The 23,158-nt window shown below is 52.7% G+C and overlaps 2 protein-coding genes across 14 annotated transcripts in view; one reads left to right on the top strand and one right to left on the bottom strand.

The window, feature by feature from the left end:
• NBEAL2 (neurobeachin like 2) overlaps positions 1–4,582 on the top strand; it is a 45,313-nt gene extending 40,731 nt beyond the window's left edge. For 9 of the 11 annotated variants that reach the window (XM_060204836.1, XM_060204830.1, XM_060204837.1 and 6 more), the window contains 9 exons: positions 1,522–1,611; positions 1,690–1,799; positions 1,938–2,110; positions 2,211–2,305; positions 2,507–2,623; positions 2,726–2,884; positions 2,969–3,117; positions 3,954–4,089; positions 4,168–4,582. In XM_060204836.1, coding sequence (XP_060060819.1) covers positions 1,522–1,611; positions 1,690–1,799; positions 1,938–2,110; positions 2,211–2,305; positions 2,507–2,623; positions 2,726–2,884; positions 2,969–3,117; positions 3,954–4,089; positions 4,168–4,272 — 1,134 coding nt within the window. In that variant the 3' untranslated portion in view covers positions 4,273–4,582. Of the gene's footprint in view, positions 1–1,502; positions 1,612–1,689; positions 1,800–1,937; positions 2,111–2,210; positions 2,306–2,506; positions 2,624–2,725; positions 2,885–2,968; positions 3,118–3,953; positions 4,090–4,167 lie in introns of those variants that run through there. The other 2 variants (XM_060204839.1, XR_009553259.1) reach the window with 2 other exon arrangements.
• Positions 4,583–8,359: 3,777 nt separating this feature from the next.
• SETD2 (SET domain containing 2, histone lysine methyltransferase) overlaps positions 8,360–23,158 on the bottom strand; it is a 69,707-nt gene continuing 54,908 nt past the window's right edge. For 2 of the 3 annotated variants that reach the window (XM_060204841.1, XM_060204843.1), the window contains 6 exons: positions 20,437–20,571; positions 17,274–17,413; positions 17,009–17,120; positions 15,517–15,597; positions 11,406–11,507; positions 10,324–11,129 (listed from right to left, as the gene is read on the bottom strand). In XM_060204841.1, the coding sequence (XP_060060824.1) occupies positions 10,968–11,129; positions 11,406–11,507; positions 15,517–15,597; positions 17,009–17,120; positions 17,274–17,413; positions 20,437–20,571 (732 nt within the window). In that variant the 3' untranslated portion in view covers positions 10,324–10,967. Of the gene's footprint in view, positions 8,531–10,323; positions 11,130–11,405; positions 11,508–15,516; positions 15,598–17,008; positions 17,121–17,273; positions 17,414–20,436; positions 20,572–23,158 lie in introns of those variants that run through there. The other variant, XM_060204842.1, reaches the window with a different exon arrangement.

Raw genomic sequence — 23,158 nt, 5'->3', positions numbered from 1 at the left:
TAGAGAGGGAAAGAGACAGAGACATCTGCAGCCCTGCTTCACCACTCGCAAAGCTTTCTCCCTGCAGGTGGGGACCGGGGGCTGGAACCTGGGTCCTTGTACACTGTAGCATGTGCGCTCAACCAGGAGTGCCACCTGGCCCATTTTTTGGGGGGGGGTGAGAGACAGACAGAGGAAGAGAGAAGGAGAGAGACAGAGGACACCACAGCACTGCTGTACTGCTCAGGAAGCTTCACCATGCAGATGTGCCTATGTGGTAGCCAGGGACTTGAACCCAGGGCCTGTGCATGGTAAAGTGTCTGTTGTACTACGTGAGCTCTCTCCCAGCCCCAACAACATTTTTTAAAAATATATTTTTGTTTCTTTATTATTGGAGAGAGACAGAGAGAAATTGAGAGGGGAGGGAGAAGCTTCCCCTCTGCAGGTGGGGACCAAGGGCTTGAACTCGGGTCCTTGCACACTGTGATGTTTGCGCTGAACCAGGTGCGCCACCACCTGGCCCCCACAACAAACATTTTTTAACTGTCACCAGGTTTGTCGCTGGGGTTCATGCCTGCACAGCAAATCCACCACTCCTGGAGGCTATTTTCCCCTTTCTTTTCTTTCTTTTTTTTTTATATATTTTATTTATTTTCCCTTTTGTTGCCCTTGTTTGTTTTTTTTTTATTGTTGTTGTTGTTGATGTTGTCATTGTTGGATAGGACAGAGAGAAATGGAGAGAAGAGGGGAAGGCAGAGAGGGGGAGAGAAAGACAGACACCTGCAGACCTGCTTCACCGCCTGTGAAGCGACTCCCCTGCAGGTGGGGAGCCGGGGTTCGAACTGGGATCCTTATGCCGGTCCTTGTGCTTTGCGCCACCTGCGCTTAACCCGCTGTACTACAGCCCGACTCCCTTTTCTTTTCTTTCTATTTTATCTGATAGGACAGAGAGAAATTACATGGGGGGGGGGGGGAGATAAGAGAGGGAGACACACAGACATTCCAGCCTTGCTCCGCCGCTCCGGAAGCTTCCCCTCTCCAGGTGGAGAGCAGGGACTGGGACCCAGGTCCTTCTGTATAGTGATGTGTGTCCTCAACCAGGTGCGTGCGTGTGCGTGTGACTGGGTCCCCACGCATGCCTGATCTCATCACTCCAGACTACATTTTCATTCAGAGACAAAGAGAGGAAGGTTGTATCAGAGCTGCCTGCAGAGCGCCGGGCACGAAAGCTGTCGGCTTAACCATTATGCTCTCGCCCCAGCCCATGAGGTTTTCGGCCCTGACTCCTCTTGCCAGGAGGGGGAGTGGGCATTTTCAGTCTTGTGGTGGGACCAAGTCTCAGATGCCAGGGAGACTTTCCTTGTTCGCCGCACTATCTTACTCACCCACCGAGATGCCCCCTTGAAGGTCCACTGGGCTCAGAGGATGCGACGCCTGTGAGCCCAGGGGCTGAAGGCAAGGGGAGGGCGGTGCCCCGGAAAGCAGACCGTAGTGGCGCTCGCTGGCCGCCCGGGCACGGCCAGCCCTGCCTTGTCCCCGCAGGTCATCAGTGACGGTGTGCCCGTGGTGCTGGCCCTGGTGCCCCACCGACAGTCCCACTCCTTCATCAGCCAGAGCTCCCCGGACCTGCTGGTGAGTGCGCTGGTCGGGCCTCCCCTCCCCTGCCCCCGCCGACTGCCCCACGCCACTTGTGGCTGCTCCTGCCTGCAGGTGACCGTGAGTGCCAGTGGGCTGCTGGGCACCCACAGCTGGCTGCCCTACGACCGCAACATAAACAACTACTTCAGCTTCAGCAAAGACCCCAACATGGGCAGCCCCAAGTAGGATGGGGTGTGGGGCGGGGCGGGGTGGGGTGGGGTGGGGGAGCCTGCTGAGCCCCAGCCGGTCCACGCTGGCGCTGGCGGAGGAGGGCGTCCCACCCTCCCCACCCTCGCCCACCGCGCCTCTTACCTCGGCAGGACGCAGCGACTGCTCAGTGGCCCTTGGGTGCCGGGCAGCGACGTGAACGGACGAGCCCTGGCGGTGGCCCCGGACGGAAAGCTGCTGTTCAGTGGCGGCCACTGGGACGGCAGCCTGCGAGTGACCTCACTCCCCCGGGGCAAGCTGCTCAGCCAGCTCCGCCATCACCTGGGTACGAGCGGCCTTGGGGCGGCAGGTGGGGTGTGCACGTGCACGTGTCTGTCTGTCTGTCTGTCTGCCCGGGGAGGGCTGACACTGTGTTCCGCACACAGACGTGGTGACCTGCCTTGCACTGGATACCTGTGGCATCTACCTCATTTCAGGCTCCCGGGACACCACGTGCATGGTGTGGCAGCTCCTGCAGCAGGTCTGCTGGGTGGGGAGCCCCAGCGCATCCTGCAGCCCAGCGCCCCTGCCCCACCCCCCTGTGGGTCTCCTGTCCTGTCTCTCTTTCCCTTCTCCTGGCTGCCCCGAGCAGGTCAGGGCCTTCCTTTCTTCTTTCTGCGATCAGCCTTGTCATTCGGGGGCCGGGGTGCCCCCAGCCCTGAGTCGCCTTGGCTCCCCACAGGGTGGTCTCTCGGTAGGGCTGGCAACAAAGCCGGTGCAGGTCTTGTATGGGCACGAGGCTGCCGTGAGCTGCGTGGCCATCAGCACTGAACTCGACATGGCCGTGTCTGGATCTGAGGTGTGTGCCGGTGCCTCGTGGAGGCTGGGTCTCGCTGGGCAGTGCCCCTCACCCCCGGAGCCCGGAGCCCCCTGCCCCGCACGCTAAGCCGCCTGCCCGCAGGACGGGACTGTGATCATCCACACCGTACGCCGTGGCCAGTTCGTGGCGACACTCCGGCCTCCGGGAGCCGCGCTGCCGGGCCCCGTGTCCCACCTGGCACTGGGCTCTGAGGGTCAGATCGTGGTGCAGAGCTCAGCACGGGAGCGTCCGGGAGCCCAGGTAGGAGGGGAGGAGCACCTCCCCACCGCAGCTGGGGCACGCGTCCGGGACCCCGACCCTGCCGACACCCGCTGCTGCTTGCAGGTCACCTGCTCCCTGCACCTGTACTCGGTGAACGGCCGGCTGCGGGCGTCGCGGCCTCTGAGGGAGCAACCCACCGCGCTGGCGGTGGCGGAGGACTTTGTCCTGCTGGGCACGGCCCAGTGTGCCTTGCACATCCTGCGCCTCGACAAGTGAGCCCCCCACCCCGGCCCCCGGGGTCTTGGTTCCTCAGGGCGACGGTCACTGGCCAGGGGTGCTAGCGGGGCCCCTCCGGCGGCCTACACCCCACCCCTCCGTGTGTCTTCACGCTTCAAGGACGGGTGCCATCTGTGCCAGCCCCAGGAAAACCCTCCCCCCGGCTGCCTTCAGGCTCCAGGCTTTCATCTAGCCGTCCTGGGGAGTCCGCCAGAAGCCGGTGTTGGCGGGTGGTCGGGTGGGCGGTGGGCGCCTGGTTGAGCTCTCATCACAGGGCACAGGGCACAGGGCCCCGGGTTCGAGTCCCCGCCTGCAGCGGGGAAGCTTCAGGAGTGGTGAAGCAGCAGGGCTGCAGGTGTCTGTCTGTCTCCCCCTTCCCTCTGGATTTCTGGCTGTCTCTAGCTAATGAATAAATAGACAATTAAAAAAAGGCCGGGGGGGGGGGGGGGGGGAGGGCAGGGCTGAGTCACACAGGACAGAGCGCAAGGCCCCGGGGTTCGAGTCCCTGGGCCCCACCTGCAGCGGGGAAGCTTCAGGAGTGGTGAAGCAGCAGGGCCGCGGGTGTCGGTCTCCCCCTCTGGATTTCTGGCTGTCTCTATCCAATGAATAAATAGACGATTAAAAAAAGGCGGGGGGGGGGGGGTGTTTGAGGGCGGGGCTGAGTGACACAGGACAGGGCGCGAGGCCCCGGGTTCGAGTCCCGGGCCCCACCCTGCAGGGGGGAAGCGCCCCAAGCGATGAAGCAGCAGGGCCGCGGGTGTCTGTCTGTCCCTCGATCTGTCTCTGGAGGCTGCAGAGCGCCCGCGCCCTCAGCCGCCCCGCCCGCCCCCAGGCTGCTGCCCGCGGCGCCGCCCCTGCCCATGAAGGTGCCCATCCGCAGCGTGGCCGTGACCAAGGAGCGCAGCCACGTGCTCGTGGGCCTGGAGGACGGCAAGCTGATCGTGGTGGGCTCGGGCCGGCCCTCCGAGGTGAGGCCGGGCGGGCGGGCGGGCGGGCGGGCGGGCGGGGGCCAGGGCCGGGCCCGGGCTGACCCCCGCCGCCCGCAGGTGCGCAGCGGCCAGTTCGCGCGGAAGCTGTGGCGCTCGTCGTCGCGGCGCATCTCGCAGGTGTCCTCCGGGGAGACCGAGTACAACCCCGCCGAGGCCCGCTGACGGCCTCCCCGCCGTCCTCCTTCCGGCCGCTGCTCAAGCTCCGCCCCCGCCGCGGGAGCCCCGACCCCATTGGCCCGCACGCGGGGGAGGGGCGAGGCTCCGCCCCCGCCCAGCTCAGGGATTGGCGGGGGCTCCTGGAGGCCCCGCCCCCGACCGGGAGGCCCCGCCCCCGACCGGGAGGCCCCGCCCCGCCCCGCCCCGCCCCGCCCCGGGGCCCGCACTGCACTGTTTGCACAGCCCCACTCGGGTCCGGTCCGGCGGAGCACGGCCGCGCCCCGCAGCTCTCCTCCTCTCGGCAATAAACTCGGACTTTTTGTAGCTGTGCCGCCTCCCAGTTTGCGCGTCGCCCCGGCCCGTCCCGGGTCTAGTCCGCCGCGAGCCGCGGCCGACCTGCGTGCCCGGCCCTTCGGCGTCCGTTTGTCCCGCCGCGCCCGTTTGTCCCGGGGAGGCCGCACCCTCGGCTCGCTCCTGAGAAGCCGCCAGGGGCGCCCACTGCTTCCAGCCTCAAGGCCCCGTGGAGGCGGGGCTGGCCGAACCCTCAGGGACTGGCACGACTCCCGAATATATGTGAGGTGTAAGGAATTTCTTCTTTATTTTTTAAATATTGTTTTACGACTTTTTTTATATTTATTTTCCCTTTGGTTGCCCTTGTTTTTTATTGTTGTTGTCGTTGTTGTTGGATAGGACAGAGAGAAATGGAGAGAGGAGGGGGAGACAGAGAGGGGGAGAGAAAGACAGACACCTGCAGATCTGCTTCACCGCCTGGGAAGTGACTCCCCTGCAGGTGGGGAGCCGGGGGCTCGAACCGGGATCCTCACGCCGGTCCTTGTGCTCAGTGCCACGTGCGCTTAACCCGCTGCGCCAGCGCCCGACCCCCTCTAGGTTTCTTTTCTAGAAGACATGTGATAGCCATGAAAGACATGTGACCTGAGCACTAGAATAAGCGTTTTTTAATATTTATTTATTCCCTTTTATTGCCCTTGTTTTATTGTTGTAGTTATTATTGATGTCGATGTTGGACAGGACAGAGAGAAATGGAGAGAGGAGGGGAAGACAGAGAGGGGGAGAGACAGACAGACACCTGTGCAGACCTGCTTCACCGCCTGTGAAGCGACTCCCCTGCAGGTGGGGAGCCGGGGGCTCGAACTGGGATCCTCACACCGGTCCCTGCGCTTTGAGCCACGTGCGCTTAACCCGCTGCACTACCGCCCGACTTCAAGGAATTTATTCTTAAGTTTGAAAGAATGAACTTACAACAGAGACAAAAGACAAGACAAATCCCAGCTGGGAGATCTCAGGCCGGTACCAAACAGGGTCCCGTCGGCTCTGAGATCCCGAGGCTTGAAAGTCATCCTCCTTTAAAGAGAGAAGGGGGGGGGGGGTCTGCATGATTGGGCGTTTTAACATGTCCTTGCTAATTTATCTTTGGGTAAAAGTTTCAAGGAGAACATTCCGTTCAGGGTCACAGGGCCAGGTGCGAAACTATTAGTGCATCAGTGATTTCATCTTACCTCGTTTCTAAGACATAATTCTCTACTCCAATGAACCAGTCCAATTTGGGACTTCCATTCTCTCACGAGAACCCGTGGACTTGACAGTCAGGAGCGGGGTGGGGACAGAGCCCCAGGCCTCCCTCGGCCGCCCCTGCGGGCTCACCTGCCAAGCAGGCTCCGGAGACCCCCTGCATGCAGTCGGGGGCACGCACACACTTCTGCACCTGGCTCTGCAGGCCGTGTGCAGACAGACGGCTGCTCCTAGCCCACACCTCACCTCCCGTCCTCAGGCCGCAGGAAGCGGGGCCCAGCAGGACCGGCCCTGTAGGTCCAGCGGCCCAGTCCTTCGTTTCCCACATGAGAAAGAGCCAAAGGGGCCTGCGGCCTGAATGTGCTGAGCCCCTGCTGACTCCACCAGGCTTTCGGGTCGGCTGGAGTGAGCAGGGGGCACCCAGCCGCTCCGGGGGTCCCGCCTCGCAGGCTCCGGGGGTCTGCCTGGTTGTGTCTCTCGGGCATGTGTGAGTCGGTGCTTCCCCACCAGCCCACCTCTGGAGCTGCCCCCCCCACCCCCCCAGTAGCTGGGACCAGCTCTGCCACTCCGGTGGCATCTGATACAGGAGGGAATTGGTCCAGAGTGGTGACTGGGAGTCTGCAGGCAGGGAAGTACTCAGCTCTGGGGTGAACCCAGATGGAGAGATTCAGGAGAGGGGGACAGACTATTCTGCCTGCCCCACGGAACTCCAGTGTCACATCTGAGGATGTCCCCATTGTCCCTACACGGTCCCCCCTGGACTCGGCATTTTAGCTACTGTGGGTGGACACTGCTTATGACACTAATTCCTTCTACAAGATATGGAGCTTCTTGGGCTTGGGGAGACAGCATAACGGTTCTGCAAAGAGACTCTCATGCCTGAGGTTCCGAAGTCCCAGGTTGAATCCCCTGAACCACCATAAGCCAGAGCTGCACAGGGCTCTGGTGTTTCTGTGTCTTTCTCTGTATCTCTTTCAAAAATAAAAAATAAATCCAATACTTTAGAAATGGAGCTCCTTGGAATACATCAGCCAACAAAGCCGTGCTCATTCACGACTCCAGCCGTAGACCAGGAACAGGGTGCTTGAGAAGCACAGCCATGGGAGTCGGGCGGTGGCGCAGCGGGTTAAGCGCACGTGGCGCAAATCGTAAGGACCTGCGTAAGGATCCCAGTTCGAGCCCCCTGCTCCCCACCTGCAGGGGAGTCGCTTCACAAGTGGTGAAGCAGGTCTGCAGGTGTCTATCTCTCCCCCTCTCTACCCTCCCCTCCTCTCTCCATTTCTCCCTGTCCTATCCGACAACAACATTAATAACCACAACAATGTTAAACAACAAGGGCAACAAAAGGGAAATAAATAAATATTTTTAAAAAGCACAGCCAGCGGGGGCGGGGTGGTGGTGCCCAGGTTAAGAGCAGGTGGCGCAAAGTGCCCGTGCAAGGATCCTGGTTCGAGCCCCCGGCTCCCCACCTGCAGGGGAGTCGCTTCATAAGCGGGGAAGCAGGTCTGCAGGTGTCTGTCTCTCTCTCCCCATCTCCCCCCTGCCCCAGCCTTATCCGACAATAAGAGCAACAACCAAAACACGAAACAAACGGCCACCAGGAGCAGTGGATCCTAAGTGCAGGCCCCAAGTCCCACTGACAACCCTGGAGGCAGAAAAAAAAAAAAAGCAAAACCACTCATGGGAGGTGGAGGTGGGAGGGTGGTGGGCGTGGGGTACAACTACAGAGATCTGACAATCTTTTTTTCCCCCCCATCAATTTACTAATGGAAAATAGAGAAGAGAAAGAAGCCACTATCACTCAGATACATGTGCTGCCAGGGACTGAACTTGGGACTTCATGCTTGAGAGTCCAGTGCTTTATGCACTGCGCCACCTCCCGGACCACTCAACTTACAGTTTTGTAACCTATTATTATTAATAACAAAAACTCGTTAGAGAAACTGCCACTCAGGAGGTGGGGAGCCAGTAGTTCTGGTCCCGGGTAGGGGTGGGGTGGGGTGTTGAGTTATCCCGTGGGAATATCCACTGCTGAGACTGTGACGAAGACTGGTTGCTCTGAGTAGCAAGCTCATGTGAATGCAGCTATTGCTAGCCCTCAGGAAGATGAGGGCTGACTAACCCTATAAGCATTTTCCTTTAAAGTTTAGTTTTCCTTGTTCAGATAGAAACAGCATGACAGTAGCCCAGGAGGTGCAATGGATAAAACATTGGACACTCAAGCACGAGATCTTGAGTTCAATCTCTGGCAGCACACGTACCAGAGTGATGTCTGGTTTCCTTTCTTATTAATAAATAAAATCCGTTTTTTAAAAAGATTTTATTTATTTATTCATGAAGAAGATAGGAGGGAGAAGGAACCAGACATCACTCTGGTACGTGTGCTGCCGGGGATTGAACTCAGGACCTCATGCTTTTGAAAGTCCAATGCTTTAATCCACTGCGCCACCTCTAAATAAAAAATAAAGAAAAAAAGAAAAGGCGTGATGGCGGCAGACAGAGGGCAAGTGTAGTGGGGTCAGGCTTGAGCCGAGGTGGGAAACAGGACAAAGCAACACACTACCCAGGTGAGCTATTTTGCTGGCTCTGGAGATTTTTATTTATTTCATACCAGTCTCTCAGAGGAGGAAAGAGAAGAATCCAGTTCCTACTCCAACCTGCTGCTTGGGTCTTGAGCCGGGAACTCTGGGCATGAAAATACCACTCTTTACCAGCTGGGCTATCTCCCAGGCCACTGTTAAAATAAAGAAAATCAGGGCTGTAGTACCTTCATCCTGAGGCGACTCCAGAGAGAAAGCACGACAGGTTCGGCGGAAAGACAGTGAGGGTCAGACTGTGCACCGAGGAATCGCACCTGCCTGTCTCGCCGAGCTGTGTCGGCAGTGGCTGAGAGCCTATGCTGAGTGGCGGGAATGAATCTGGATTAGGGGCCCCATTAGCACCATAGGGGAAATCTGTCCCCGAGGGTGTCAAGGGCTGAGTGGAAGAGGGGTGTGTGTGTGTGTGTGTGTGTGTGTGCGCGTGTGTGTGTCTGTGTGCCTGGCCCAGCGGCCCAGCCAATCTCTCTCCCTTTTTATCATTTCAGATAGAGAGGAGAGAGACCACAGTATTGGGCCCATTAGCGCCACAGGGGAAATCTGTCCCCAAGGGTGTCAAGGGCAGAGTGGAAGAGGTGTGTGTGTGTGTGTGTGTGCGCGCGCGTGCGCCTGGCCCAGCAGCCCCGCCAATCTCTCTCCCTTTTTATCATTTCAGATAGAGAGGAGAGAGACCACAGTGCTGTCCTGGGTGTCCTCGTGCCGCCAGAATGCAAACCCAGTATGGGAAGGTGCTTGGGAGAGACTACCCTCCCTCCACAAAGAGGAAACGCTCCCTGTGACTTGCTCAAACATACCAATGCAATAGAAAGGCAGAAACTAAGGGGCTGAGAGTTGCTAGAATATCACGCTTTAGTTTATCGCTTTTGGTGGCTTCGGTATCACGCAAAATCCTTAGGCTGAATTACCTCGCCTTTCTCGGTGAGCATGCAACTGCTCCATGCAGCTGGGAGGGTGTCCACTATGCTGCCCATCTGGGGGTGGCCACACTCACCACAAGCTGGTGTCTAGAGCTTCTCCTCGGACTCTCCCTCTCATGTCAAGTGTCCAAGTGTCAGGGGCTCCAGTCAGAACATCACGACCATCCCACTGGACTTGGGCGGGGGGGGGGGGGGGGGGCAGGGAAACCTCAGATGCTGAAGGGTACTGGCTCAACCATCTCCTCAATCAGGAGCTAAACAGGGAACATAACTGTCCTTCTTGGGGGCCAGGTGGTGGCGCACCTGGTTGAGCGCACATGTTACAATGCGCAAGGACCCAGGTTCAAGCCCCCAGTTTCCCACCTGCAGGGGGAAAGGTTTGCGAGTGGTGAAGCAGGGCTGCAGGTGTCTCTCTTCCTCTCTATCTTCCCCACCCCTCTCAATTTCTGGCTGTCTCTATCCAATAAATAAATAAAATACATTAAAAAAATAAGCTGTCGGGGGCTGGGCAGTAGCACAGTGCGTTAAGCGCACGTGGCACAAAGCGCAAGGACCGGTGTGAGGATCCCAGTTCGAGGCCCCCGGCTCCCCACCTGCAGGGGAGTCGCTTCACAGGCTGAAGCAGGTCTGCAGGTATCTGTCTTTCTCTCCCCCTCTCTGTCTTCCCCTCCTCTCTCCATTTCTCTCCGTCCTATCCAGCAACAACGACAACAATAACAACAACGATAAACAAGGGCAACGAAAAGAAAAAGAAAAAAGAGTGGATTCATGGTGCAAGCACCGGGCCCCAGCAATAACCCTGGAGACAATCAATCAGTCATTGTCCTTCTCTTGCAGACAGTGCCACTTCCTCTGTTCAGCCCTACCCCTGAGCATAGTGACCTGATGCCAAGCCCACACCTCAAGGTACTAATGCTGACTTTCACACGCCTGCGGCCCCATGGGCTCTGCCCACTCTCTCCAGTGGCATATCTAGACACACAGACCCACTTGACTTTTAGTGAACACACATGCCAGGTTCTTTAATTGATTTTATTTTTTACATAAAAAGTTCAGTAAAAATTGGATAAAGTAAAGTGATTTTAAGCAGTAAATCAATCTTATCAACATAGCACAAGGCTGGCCAAAACCACAAGTCAGCCTGCTCTGGAATATTTACATGATAAGAAATTAAACCTTGCAGGAGAACTTAAACCATCCTTACAAAGTCTTCCTGTGATCCTAGCACGGTAGAGGCTAAAAGCAAAACAACAAACAAACAAAAACCAGGAAAAACAAATTATTTTCAATATATTCACATATACATTAAAATATAATACAGATCATCACGGGGAGGGGTCATACGTGGGGACGCGCATGGGTCTGTGCGCTCACAGCACCGCCAAAGGGGAGACCCAGGTCTGAGAGCAGGGTCGGGCCTCGGCAGGGTTCGGAGAAAAGATCTCCCTGAAGCCGTGGCCTCCAGTAGCCTCTCACCACACCCCAGCATCTCGCCACAAGGATCGCTTTGTAGACGGAGCTCCTTTTTGTAGCTTCCGATTCTCAGGGTGGTGTGTCGTCGTCAGTAGCACAGCCCTGACGAGAGGGGCGGCTCCCAGCACTTGTCACCGAGCCTCTCTCCCACCTGCTCACCTGTCCTTCCACCCTGGCCCCGCGGTCACTCTAGCTCGGTGTCCTCTTTGGGCTTGTAAACGGCCCCGAACTTCTGCATGTACTTCTTGATGTACTCCTTGGTCTTGTGCTTGACGTTCTCGTTGCACTCCAGGTCCTCGGGGTTCTTGCAGTACTTCAGCTCCTTGTTCATGACACCGTGCGTCAGCTGTTCAGGCACACAAACACAGACCACGGTCACCGGTCAGAGAGGAGGCGGCGGTGGGCCCACCCACCAACACTGGGAGTTGAGTAAGGGTGGCGGCTAGGGCAGGCTGGTGTTGGGATCACCAGAACGAGGAACATCACCTCGTGAAACTTCAGAGAGAATCACGACCCTCAAACAGGGCGCCTCCCTTCTCAGACCTCCCCCTGGTCACGGAGCCACCAGCCTAGACACCTTCATCTCCCCAGAACGCGGCCAGGCCACAGGCGGGCGGAATACCTTGCGCGCGAGGTGTTTGAAGTCTTCGGTTGTCGTGATCCTCCCCACTTTGCAGTCAGGTTTGCGGTAAGGGTTCAGGCACTGGACAATGAACTGAGACATCTGTTGGCAGGGGAAGGAGAACACACTGCTACAGACTACAGACGGCAACCGAATGCATGGAGCAACCAGTCAGAAATGACAGCAAGTAGGAGCCTGCCACTTCTCCCCTTTCCCCTCTCTCTCAGGCTGGGCAGTGTGGACAGTCAAATGCTAGAATGTCAGGGTGATATTAGGGATCCTGGGTCAGTCCTGAGAGAGAGAGAGAGAGAGAGAGAGAGAGAGAGAGAGAGAGAGAGAGCACTGAGACTGAGCGAGCCCACAGACGATCAGGAAAGGGGTCTAGTAGACTTAGGGATCCTGGGTCAGTCCTGAGAGAGAGAGAGAGAGAGAGAGAGAGAGAGAGAGCGCACTGAGACTGAGCGAGCCCGCAGACGATCAGGAAAGGGGTCTAGTGGCATCACTTCACTGGTGAGTCTCATGACAGCTTCACGGTTCAGCTCACAAAATGCAGGTCTTTGACATTACAGAGATAATAGCTACATTTTCTGACTCCTAGAATAAGGGAAGGCAGGCCATTTTAGTCTACTCCAAGAAGGCTCAGTAACCAGCTGAAGATTCAGTTCTACAGAAGCGTGGTGCGGTGGCTAGTGAGAGAAGAGCAAGGATACAACACTTTTTATTTGCTCTGATTTTATTTTTAAAACATTTTTTGAAGAAAACACATTTTGGTTGTTTTTGTCATTTCTTTGACAGAACAGAGAAATTGAGAGGGCAAGAGGAGAGAGAGAAAGACAGACATTAGCAGCACTACTTGACCACAGGAGACCCAGGGCTTGAACCCAGGCCGATGCACATTGTGATGTGTACACTCGCCAGCTGTGCCACTGTCTAGCTAGCTCCCTCTATTTTTCCTCCCAAATATTTTACTTTTAACACTGTTCAGCTCTAGTTTATGGAGGTACTGGGGCTTGAACCTGAGGTCTTTGGAGCCTCAGGCATGAAAGTCTCTTGCATAAGCAATGTTATCTCCCCAGCCCTATTAACACAGTTATATATTTGGTGCCATTAAGCTGCACATAAGAAAAAAGTCTCAGGCCTGGGAGGTGGTGCAGTGAGCAGGATGCTGAATTTGGAAACCCAAAGCCCCCAGTTCAATCTCCAGCATCCCAGATGCCAGATCTTGTGTGTGTGTATATATATATGAATGAAGTATTAAAAGATAAAGAGAAAAATCATTCAAATTGGACATAAAACATTTGTGAGGCGACAGAAAGTAATAATCCATTTTCTCAGCTTTGTGGGCACGTTTGTAACATCCTCCAGAACTGCCTTTCTCATGTATCTTTCCTACGCAGATCAAACAGACTCTTGGCACAAGACCTCTGGAAGGACGTGAGGCCAAGATCTCAACAGACAGAGAATAGGAGATCAGAGATAGTCCCATTGTCAGGGAACATCTTTAAGAGAGTCTATCTATCCCAGAAACCCAACCCTCCTTCAGACATTCAAGAAGCAAGGCTAAACCACAGGAAAGCACTAAATAGTTGCTGGTTAGCTAGGCCGAAATAGCAATCATTCCACAAGGCTAACACAGGGGCAATGAGAAACTATGCTCTGTCTTTAGGTAAAGCTTGCACTCAAGTAAAAAGCAGCCCCATTCAACAAGGGCAACAAAAATGGGAAAAGTGGCCTCCAGGAGCAGTGGATTCCTAGTGCAGGCACTAGCCTCAGCGATAACCCTGGAGGCAAAAAGAAAACAGCATCTCTCCGCCGCCCCCCCCCCCCACCCCGCTTAGGGAGTCAGGTGGTAGCGCAGCGGGTTAAGTGCACGTGACACAAAGCTCAAGGACCGGCGTAAGGATCCCGGCTCGAGCCCCCGGCTCCCCACCTGCAGGGGAGTCGCGTCACAGGTGGTGAAGCAGGTCTGCAGGTGTCTGTCTGTCTTTCCCCGTCTTTCCCTCCTCTCTCCATTTCTCTCTGTCCTATCCAACAACGACAACATCAGTAACAACAGTAATAACTACAACAGTAAAAACAACAAGGGCAACAAAAGGGAATAAATATTTTTAAAAAATTAAAAAGAAAAAGAAAACAGCTTCCTTGGGGAGTCAGGCGGTAGCGCAGCGGGTTAAGCGCACATGGTGCAAAGCTCAGGGACCGGCGTGAGGATCCCGATTCGAGCCCCCGGCTCCCCACCTGCAGGGGAGTCGCTTCCCAGGCGGTGAAGCAGGTCTGCAGGTGTCTGTCTTTCTCTCCCCCTCTGTCTTCCCCTCCTCTCTCCATTTCTCTCTGTCCTATCCAACAACAACGACTTCAGTAACAGGAATGACTACAACAATAAAAACAAGGGCAACAAAAAGGAAGTAAATATTAAGAAAGAAAGAAAGAAAGAAAGAAAGAAAGAAAGAAAGAAAGAAAGAAAGAAAGAAAACAGCCCCCTTGACTGTGCGTGCTTCCCCTCCAGTGCATTTCCCCAGTTAGTCAGATCGCATTGTCCTCAGCTGAAAACCCTGCATGAAGCCCTACATGAAGACACGCTTCAGCTCAGCCTCATTTCCCAACAGCCTCAAGCAGCTTCTCCCAGAGTCTACAGGCTGCTTACAGTCCCCTGAAAGGGGCAATACTTCCTTCTGCCTGAAGTTACACCTCCTGATCTAGTCAGTTCTAGCACCTGATTCAAGAATTTCTCCTGACACCCAAATCGCAGGTTCCAACCCTATTGTGGCAAATACCTGCCGACACTGAACTTCACAGCTCTGTATTCTCCAACAGGCGATAAACTCCTTCAGTCATTCACACAACACACGCACACACACACACATGCGCGCGCGCACGCCACCAAGGCTTTGCACCTGGGGATTCTACCTCACAGGACCCGGGGATTCTACCTCACAGGACCCGGGGATTCTACCTCACAGGACCCGGGGATTCTACCTCACAGGACCCTCTTTCGTTTTCTCTTCTAGATTGTGAGGGAGAGAGAGGGAGGGGAGAGGGAGGAGGGGAGGGAGGAGAAGAGGGAGGGAAGACTGCTCAGCTCTGGCTTCTGGTGGTGTGTGTGTGTGTGTGTGCGTGTGTGCGTGTGTGCGTGTGTGCGTGTGTGCGTGTGTGTGGTTCTGAACCTGCAGCCTCAGGCATGAGTCCGTTTTGCTACCTGAGCATCAGGATGCCGTGAGATCGCCGTGAGGTAGAGCAGTGGAACACTGACCTGGGAAACATCAGGTCTCGAACTTCATTCACGGCGCTTACTACATGCTGCACAGTGGTGCTTCTGTTCTCTCTCAGTAAAAATAAATAAAGTGTTTGAGCTGGTGACCTTCTCACTTGGACAGTGTACTGCTTTGCCATGTGTGCAGCCCAGGCTGAAGCCCGGCCTTCAGTGCTCTGGAGGAAGCGCTGGGGCTTGGTCTTTTTCACACTCTCTTTGCCCCTCTGTCTCTATCTAAACAAAGTCACAGGGAAGAGGTCTAGTGTCCTGATAGCAGAAATACACATTTACAATGGCATAACGGTGAGCTACATTCTCCCAGCCCCTTAAGGATCAGCTGTCTTCAACAGATAGAACGGAACAAGAACCAGATTTGAAGTCAGAGGACCAAGTTCAAGTGTCCTGTCTAAAACATGAACTTGCCATCTTTGAACCTTAAGACATTCTCCACTTGCATAAAAGAATAATTCCTCTCTCGGGCTGAAGAAAGACCATAGTGATTTTGCAAAAAGACTTCCATGCCCAAGGCACCAAAGGTCCCAAGTTCCATCCCCAGCACCACCACAAGCCAGAGCTGAGCAGTGCTGTGGAAAATAGCTCTCCCCCTCTCCCCGGCCCCCTTACAAGTGGCACTCTGAAGAAAATAAAACAGAAAAAAAAAACACAAACCACAATTCTTTTCTTGCCTCCCTCGATTACTCCGTCTTTACTGTGGGGATGAAATAGAAAGTGAAGCATCGTGCGACTGCTACACTGTGGAATCAGAGCAGAGCTCTCCAGCACTGTTAACAGGTACACACACGGAGGCAAGGACAGGACCCAGGCTCGTCGGCCTTTGTGCCTGAGCTGGCCAAACCCTACCTCTTTTCTGAATACTTCTTTGCTTTTCTTAGCCAGCTCACTGGAGGTGTCTGCTTCAGCCGTCTTAGGCTTTTTTGAAGTCTAGAAATGAAAAAAACAAAACACACAGAGGTCAATCTGTAGAGCTGTAATGTTCCAGAACCTTCTTTTCTACCAACCAGGATACCTAAGGTGCGTAGTCTATGGTTAATTTCAGTTCACACTTCAAACCTGTCATCTGGTGCTAGGCCGCTTTCCTATAAAACAAGTGTCAATTTTCCAGCTTAGGTCAGAGCTACAGGCTTGACCAGGCTACATATGTCCAGCTGTTTTAGAGGCACCGTCGACAGATGAAGTAGGTGTGGGACCTGCCCCTGTTCCGAGCAGGTCTCCCAGCCCCGAAATCCCAGGACTCCAAGACAAAGGCAAACGTTGTCCTGAAGGCCTTCACCACACACCACGGTTGCCATTCAAGTCCTGTGCACCCTGATGCTCATCTTTTTATTTTCCCTCGGAGGGCAGAGATACCCAGAGTGTACAAGGTGGTATTAACATGTAAGAGAGGCTCTCTGGAGTGGAAAGACCAAAGAGGTGCCAAGATAGTGTGGGTCAGGGTGGCAGTGTGAGGAAACAAGACCCACTGAAGCCAGTGGGCGGAAGAGTAGATGCCAAGACACCAAAGATCCTCTATCCAGAACTGGTCCAAGGATGCCAACCGAGAAACACTCCCAGTGTTTCTTACCAGTGTCAGAAGTGGAGCTGCCAAGCAGTCTTGGCATTCAGAGGACCTGCCAACAATGCTACCTCTCCCCCAGCTTTGCCCACTACCAGGCATCAGGCTGATGTGCTTCCCACGCCCACTCCAGACGAGCTGTCCCATGGAGACCATGAGCACTGCACACTGGTTCTGAGTCACTTCAGGGGAGTGCAGACGGGCACGCACCAGACAGGCATTTCAGACTGCTTGCAGCCTGGAGCAGAAGCCCTCAACCCTCACCCCTACCTTCTTCTAACTGCCACCAGGGTTCCTGCTAGGGCTCAGTGCCGGCACTACAAATCCACCGGTCCTGACACCCATTTTTTCCTCCTTCCCCGTTTCACTTGACAGGACAGAGAGAAACTGAGAGGGGAGGGGAAGACAGAGAGGGGGAGAGAAGGATACACATCTCAGATCTACCTTTCCACTTGTGAAGCTTCCCGCCTGCATGTGGGGCAAGGGCCTCAAGTCCGGGTCCTCAGCTGGGTGTGCCCCCCGTTCTTATTCCCATAGCACCGTAACATCATGAAGGTACTTGTGATGACAGACATCCCCAAGAAGAGGAAGCTGACAAAACTTGGGGCTTTCCTCTCAGAGCTGACCAGCTGATGACCAGGTTCTGCTTACCAGGCAACCTAACCATCTGCTCAGAGATACGGGCTACAGCTTTCGCCAACATCCTCCTCTCAAATGTGACTTCCTAGCTCCGTCTCCACTGTGGGATCCTCTACACGTATGAGCGCAGGTCACACTCACCTTCATGGGGTTCTCGTCGTATGTTGGTGTTCCCAGGTCCATCTCTGCTTCATGCTCAAGGCTGGCATCATCTCCAGGGCTTTCCCACGTGGGAGGATCCCACTGAGTCTGCCTACAGGAAGGAAGAGCAGCTATGCTATCATGCCAGAAAATGAACGCTGACACAGGCATCTTCATTCGTGAGGACACAAAATAAACCACGGGCGGCTCAGAAGCGGAACAGTGGATGACTTGGGAATGCCCACACAGTGCCAGCGCCGCTTACCTCGTGACCACATGGTAATAATAGATCTTCCCTTCTGGGTCTCGAGCTGTCTTCCAGTTGGGAGGTAAGACAATGGTTTTTGGTTTGGGAGGAGACGGAGGGGGCAAATCCAGCAGGCTATTTGTCACAACCATGTCAGGCTAAAAGAAACAAGCATACAAGTTCTTGATCAGTGGTATCTAAATTTTCCTGGAAAGGAAAAAAAAGCTCACTTATAAACCTCATCAACCTCATCTTTTCAAAAAAGAATCGGGAGTCAGGTGGTAGCACTGCAGGTTAAGCGGACGTGGCACAAAGCGCAAGGACTGGAGTAAGGATCCCGGTTCGAGCCCCCGGCTCCCCACCTGTAGAGGAGTCACTTCACAGGCGGTGAAGCAGGTCTGCAGGTGTCTGTCTTTCTCTCCCCCTCTGTCTTCCCCTCCTCTCTCCATTTTTCTCTGTCCTATCCAACAACATCGACATCAATAAAACAAGGGCAACAAAAGAGAATAAATAAATAAATAAAAAGAAATAAAAAAAGAAGACAATCAACCTGTGAAAGGAAGGAAATAGCAAAAAGGAAATCTGAAAAATGAAAAAGTGATAATATTCAGAGACAAGACAAAAGACAAAGACAATAGGAATGGGCAATGATCAGAGTCAGTGGACGTGAAGAGCTTTAGGGATTTATCAGAGAATTCCCAGTTCAGCACTGAACATATCACAATGAAAAAATGTGAAAGGGCAAAACATACTAAAAAATGTTAAAAGACATATACCAAAAACCTTATAACTACTGCTGAAGACTGACTAACCTCATTTCTCCAAAATTCAAATGCTAAAGTCCCAAACCGCATGGAACTGTATTTGGAGACATACTACACTAACCCCCATGGAACTGTATTTGGAGACACACTACATTAGCGGGTAGTACGATTACTTGAGGTCTGAAGGAAGGGTCTGTCCTTTCAAGAGGAACAGACGTCAGGGAAGCTGCACTGGAAAAGGCCATGAAGACACAGAAAACAGCCGCCTGCAAGCCCGGACAGCTGCTTCAGGGGCACCCAATCTGAAAGACTCAATCTGCAGACTTGCTGACTCTAGAACTCTGAGAAAATGACTCTGATTTTTAAGCCATTCAATTCATCTTATTCTATGACAGCCACTCCAGACTAGACCCTCTGTTGTTTATTGGAAGGTAATTAATGATTTCTATTGCTCTAATTTTGGTTAAGCAGTTAAACAAGTAACAGATCTCAAGGCTCAGATAAAACGTGGCCACTTTTTTTTTTTTTTTTTTAAAGATTTTATATATTTATGAGAAAGATAGAGGAGAGAGAAAGAACCAGACATCACTCTGGCACATTTGCTGCGGGGGATCGATCTGGGGACCTCATGCTTGAGAGTCCAAAGCTTTGCCACCGCACCGCCTCCCTAGCCCATAAAACATGGCCACATTTAAACTAACATAGATCTTGGCACATCACTGTGTTGTCTACCTCCCTACTCACTCCCCATTTCCCAGAGCTGCCCCTTCACGCGTCTTTGGTAAGACTTGTTTGTGGCACCAGAGCTGATGGGGCCCTCACAGGTGCACAGTGCACGGCCTGCCCACTGAGCAACCTCCCTGGCCACAGGCCTACTTAAAGGGTGAGGGAAGGGGAAAGGGAGGGAGAGAGGGAGAGCGAGACAGAGACAGACAGACATCAGAGCACTTTTAGCTCTGGCATGTGCTGGCTGCAGGGACTGAAAAGTGATTCTCAGGAATGCAAACCCCATGTTCCAATGTACTGAGGACCCTACCTAACCCCATACGTTCCCCTTTTTTCTTAAAAGATTTTATTTATTTATGAGAAAGTTAGGAAGAGAGAGAGAAGGAACCAGATATCACTCTGGTCCATGTGCTCCCGGGGATTGAATTCAGCACCTCATGCTTGAGAGTCCAATGCTTTATCCACTGCGCCACCTTCCTTTTGGCCCTGCCTGAATTCCTACATTCTGAAGCTATCTAACCCGAAAAGCGACCTCTTTTCCACTTAAGTTTCTGTCACTTAGGAATATTTGAGGGGCTGTGTGATGGCGCACCTGGCTGAGAGCACATGTCACAATGTGCAAGGACCCAGGTTCAAGGCTCCAGTCTCTTAACTGCATGGGGAAAGCTTTGCAAACGGTGAAGCAGTCTGCAGGTGTCTCTCCATCTGTCTCCCTCTCTATTTCTGGCTGCCTCTATCCGGGGTAAGTAAGTAAAGATAATGAGAATAGAATATATATATATATATATAGAGAGAGAGAGAGAGTTAGGAAACAGCTCACACAGTGAAGCCTCTAGCTGTGACTGAAGTCCCGACACCGCACAGAGAGCCATGGGTGCCGTGGGCACAGGCGGGGGCTTCATGGATGGCGAGGCAGTGCTACTGCACCTCTCCTCTCAGCCTCCTCCCCTCATATGCCCTAGGAGGCCACTAGGAGGCAGCGGAATCCCAGATGAGTAAAGGCTTGGATCCATTTCCTAGCATTTCAGGGAGGGGGAGGTCTGAATAGCTCCGCGTTTACTGAATTGCTAACCGCTCTCCCCTCCTTGGAACAACTCCTCCCTCCCTCGAGCTCTTTACTTGTATTTCTGTGACAAGGAACTCTAACTACATTTTAGAACTATTGTGGAACTTAACTCTTTTGTTGGAATGTTAACTTCTGAGGAGAGGACAAGAATTTTACTTGTATTTGTATTCAAAATGTCAAGAAGGGACTAAGTCAGAGAAAGCCTTTAAATACTATGTACACACTGTCCCACTAGCTAACTTCCTGTTTTACGTGTAGCTTTTTATTTTAAATCCCATCTCCATTAACTGTTTTACCTGTCTAAAGCCTCTATGCCAGACTGCTTCAAGAAGCTGTTTTACAGAATTGTCAGTTTTCTAAATTGCTGATCTGACAGCCTATTTCCTACTTCATCCCAATGTAACAATTCATCAAGGTCTCCCCATATGCTTCTGCTATGTGATTAAACAGCGAAAGCTTTCCTGTTAGCTGACAAAGTGATCTACCGAAACACCCACAGGTTACCTGAACACCTGAGTAAAACTGGTGACCAAAATAGAAAGAAAAGGAAAAGAAACAAAAAGCGTGTCTGCTGAGCAGAAGGTAGGCAGCCAAGGAGACTATCTGCAGTCAAAGGATTTCTTACTGGCTGTAAGGGCTGAGGCTGCCCTGGTGCGACGACTGCGGTCCCCGCTGTGGCTGGCTGGACCACCACCCCTTGTGGGTGAGCCGTGAAGATCTGCTGGCCCTGGATGTACTGAAGGCTTGGCTGGGCATAACTCTAAAAGACAAAACGAAAACCACAGTTTATACTTTCTCACTCTAACAAAGCAGCAATTAACTGAATTCCAAGTGGACACAATCTTACTGGAAAATACATTCGTTATTTGTTTACTTAATTATTTTTGCCTCCAGGGTTATTGCTGGGGCTTGGTGCCTGCACTACAAATCCACTGTTCCTGGAGGTCATTTTTTCCCATTTTGTTGCCCTTGTTGTCATTGTTATTGTTGGATAGGACAAAGAGAAATCGAGAGGGGGAGACAGAAAGGGAGAGAGAAAGACACCTGCAGACCTGCTTTACTGCCTGTGAAGTGACCCACAGGTAGATGGGGAACCAGGAGCTAGAACCGGGATCCTTATGCAGGTCCTTGTGCTTCGCACCATGAGCACTTAACCCGCTGCACTACTGCCTGGCCAGACATTCATTTTATTTATTTTTTAACTGTCAGTACGAGTATTTGAATACAAAACATTTTTTTTTTTACTTCAAATACAAAAATTTCACAGAAGTTTAAAGATTTCCTATTTGCTTACCTTGAGTTTAATCCATTTCTTTTTTTTCCTTTTTTAAACTCATTTTTGTGTTTATTATTGTTGTTGTTGTCGTTGGACAGGACAGAGAGAAATGGAGAGAGAAGGGGAAGACAGAGAGGGGGAGAGAAAGACACCTGCAGACCTGCTTCACCGCCTGTGAAATGACCCCCTTGCAGGTGGGAGAGCTTGGGGCTCAAACCAGGATCCTCACGCTGGTCCTTGAGCTTTGCGCCATGTGCTCTTAACCTGCTGTGCTACTGCCTGACCCCCGAGTTTAATCCATTTTACAGACAACTTTTTTGGGGGGAGTGGTAGGGACTCGTGAAGGCTATTCTTAGATGAATTGTTTAGCCTCCAGTGAGACTAGAGAAACAACTTGGACCGCTCTTACCATACCCAAAAGACAGAAGTAAGCTGCTCTTTTTACTAACTGCTTTCTTTCTAATTATAAACAGAAAAGATTGAGGCGAGGGATTAAAAATAGAAGCGTGGGGAGTCAGGTGGTAGCTCAGTGGGTTAAGTGCACGTGGCGCAAAGCACAAGGACCGGCGTGAGGATCCCAGTTCGAGCCCCCGGCTCCCCACTTGCAGGGGAGTCGCTTCCCAGGCGGTGAAGCAGGTCTGCAGGTGTCTGTCCTTCTCTCCCTCTCTGTCTTCCCCTCCTCTCTCCATTTCTGTCTTCCCCTCCTCTCTCCTTTTCTCTCTGTCCTATCCAACAACGATGACATCAATAACAACAATAATAACTACAACCACAATAAAAAACAAGGGCAACAAAAGGGAAAATAAATAAATATATACTTAAAAAAAAACAGAAGCATGATAAACGATATTTTTCTATAACTTCTTTCAGGAGAGAAGCATTGAGTATATCTGAAATGCCTACAATACAGTGACTTCTAGAGTACTTACTGAGACAAAGTCCTTCTACAAGTATCTCATCAAGTCCTGCTATAACAAGAGTACGGATTTCCTATACATAAGACATTACATAAGAAATAAGTATCTGGTTAGGACTTAAACCTATTCTGAAATCATCTTTCATTGGTAGGCAAATGGCTAAAAGAAAAAGTGACAAGAGGTCTTGAACAACAAGCTTGTCTCAAGAGTTGATGACTACCAAGGAAATAAACAGACTACTCCATACTTAGAGCAGATTTTGATCCTACAGACTGATACTGCCTTCTTTTCTTTTCTTGTGGAAGCCTGGCCTCGTGAAGGCTTTATTTCACCACTCCTGGACATTTCTCGTCGAGAGAGAGAGAGAGAGAGAGAGAGAGAGAGAGAGAGAGAGAGAAGGCCCCAGAGTACTGGGGCGCCCCACCTGTCACCAGAGCACACGTTTCCCAAGCGGGGCCTCGCCTTGACCCTGGCTGGCACAGGTATATGGCTGAGAAGCATTCTTTGATACGTTAAAATAGAAAAATATAATAATCCCAAACAATACCTTCTGTAAAAAACAGTCTTCAAAGGGGGCCGGGTGGTGGCGCACCTGGTTGAACACACGTTACAGTACCTATGGACCCAGTTTTGAGCCCCCAGTCCCTGCCTTCAGGGGAAAAGCTTGGCGAGTGGTGAAGCAGGGCTGCAAGTGTCTCTGTCTCTCCCCCTTATCTTCCCCTCCCCTCTCAATTTCTAGATGTCTCTATCCAATAAGTAATAGCAAAACATATCTAACTAAATTCTGTTCAGTAAGGACTAAGTTATCTGAAAAACAAGTTTCCAAGGAAGCAGATGCACAGGAGGAAACATGAAAACTGGACATCAGATTCCAGTGGGTGGGTGGGGGCAGCATGTTTATTCTTTCTTTCTTTCTTTCTTTTACTATCTTTAGTTACTTATTGGAGAGATACATGCAGAAATCAAGAGGGATGGGGGAGGTAGAGAGGGAGAGAGACAGACAGACACCTGCAGCCCTGCTCCTCCACTTGTGAAGCTTCCCCCCTGCAGGTGGGGACCAGGGGCTTGAACCCGGGTCCTTGCGCACCACCTGGCGCCAGCATAATGATTATTAAAAGACTTTGGTGCCTGATGCTCTGAAGTGCCAGATTCAG

Source organism: Erinaceus europaeus, chromosome 12, assembly GCF_950295315.1.
Source record: "Erinaceus europaeus chromosome 12, mEriEur2.1, whole genome shotgun sequence".
NCBI lineage: Eukaryota > Metazoa > Chordata > Mammalia > Eulipotyphla > Erinaceidae > Erinaceus > Erinaceus europaeus.
This window is presented reverse-complemented; position numbering and strand designations above follow the sequence as displayed.